At 50.9% G+C, this 379-nt stretch overlaps 1 protein-coding gene across 1 annotated transcript in view; it reads left to right on the forward strand.

The window, feature by feature from the left end:
* Positions 1-379, forward strand: part of LOC119593392 (Krueppel-like factor 13) — a gene marked incomplete at its 3' end in the record, with an annotated part of 64,105 nt that extends 63,726 nt beyond the window's left edge. Inside the window, 1 exon segment of the mRNA XM_037942322.1 lies at positions 215-379. Within this exon segment, the coding sequence (XP_037798250.1) occupies positions 215-344 (130 nt within the window).

Consider the following 379-nt stretch of genomic DNA (forward strand, 5'->3'; position numbering starts at 1 on the left):
TTATAGCATTGTGGTATTTGTGTGCGCATTGTTTTGAGCTATACGAAATTGCGTTTCGCTCTTTAAAGAAAAAAAATAATCGCTCGCGTTTCTCAGTATTCAAAGAAGCAAATGAACGGAGCAACCAAGTTGGTAGTATCATTTTCGTTAACTTTTTTTCATCTATTAGTCTCAGCCACGACACGAAAGTCTAACAAGGTCCTTCTCCCCGCAGCAAACACGCCCGCAGGCACCCGGATTTCGACCCGACCCTCCTGCGGCAGCGGCGCCACGCAGCCCCGAGCCCTCTCACCTGCCCGTCCTCTTCCGCCGTCTCGGACATGGAGGAACCCAGCTCTCCTTGAGGTCTGCCGCACTTCGGAAGCAAGTCCCAAGTAGT

This window comes from Penaeus monodon, chromosome 32, assembly GCF_015228065.2.
Source record: "Penaeus monodon isolate SGIC_2016 chromosome 32, NSTDA_Pmon_1, whole genome shotgun sequence".
In the NCBI taxonomy this organism is placed as follows: Eukaryota; Metazoa; Arthropoda; class Malacostraca; order Decapoda; family Penaeidae; genus Penaeus; species Penaeus monodon.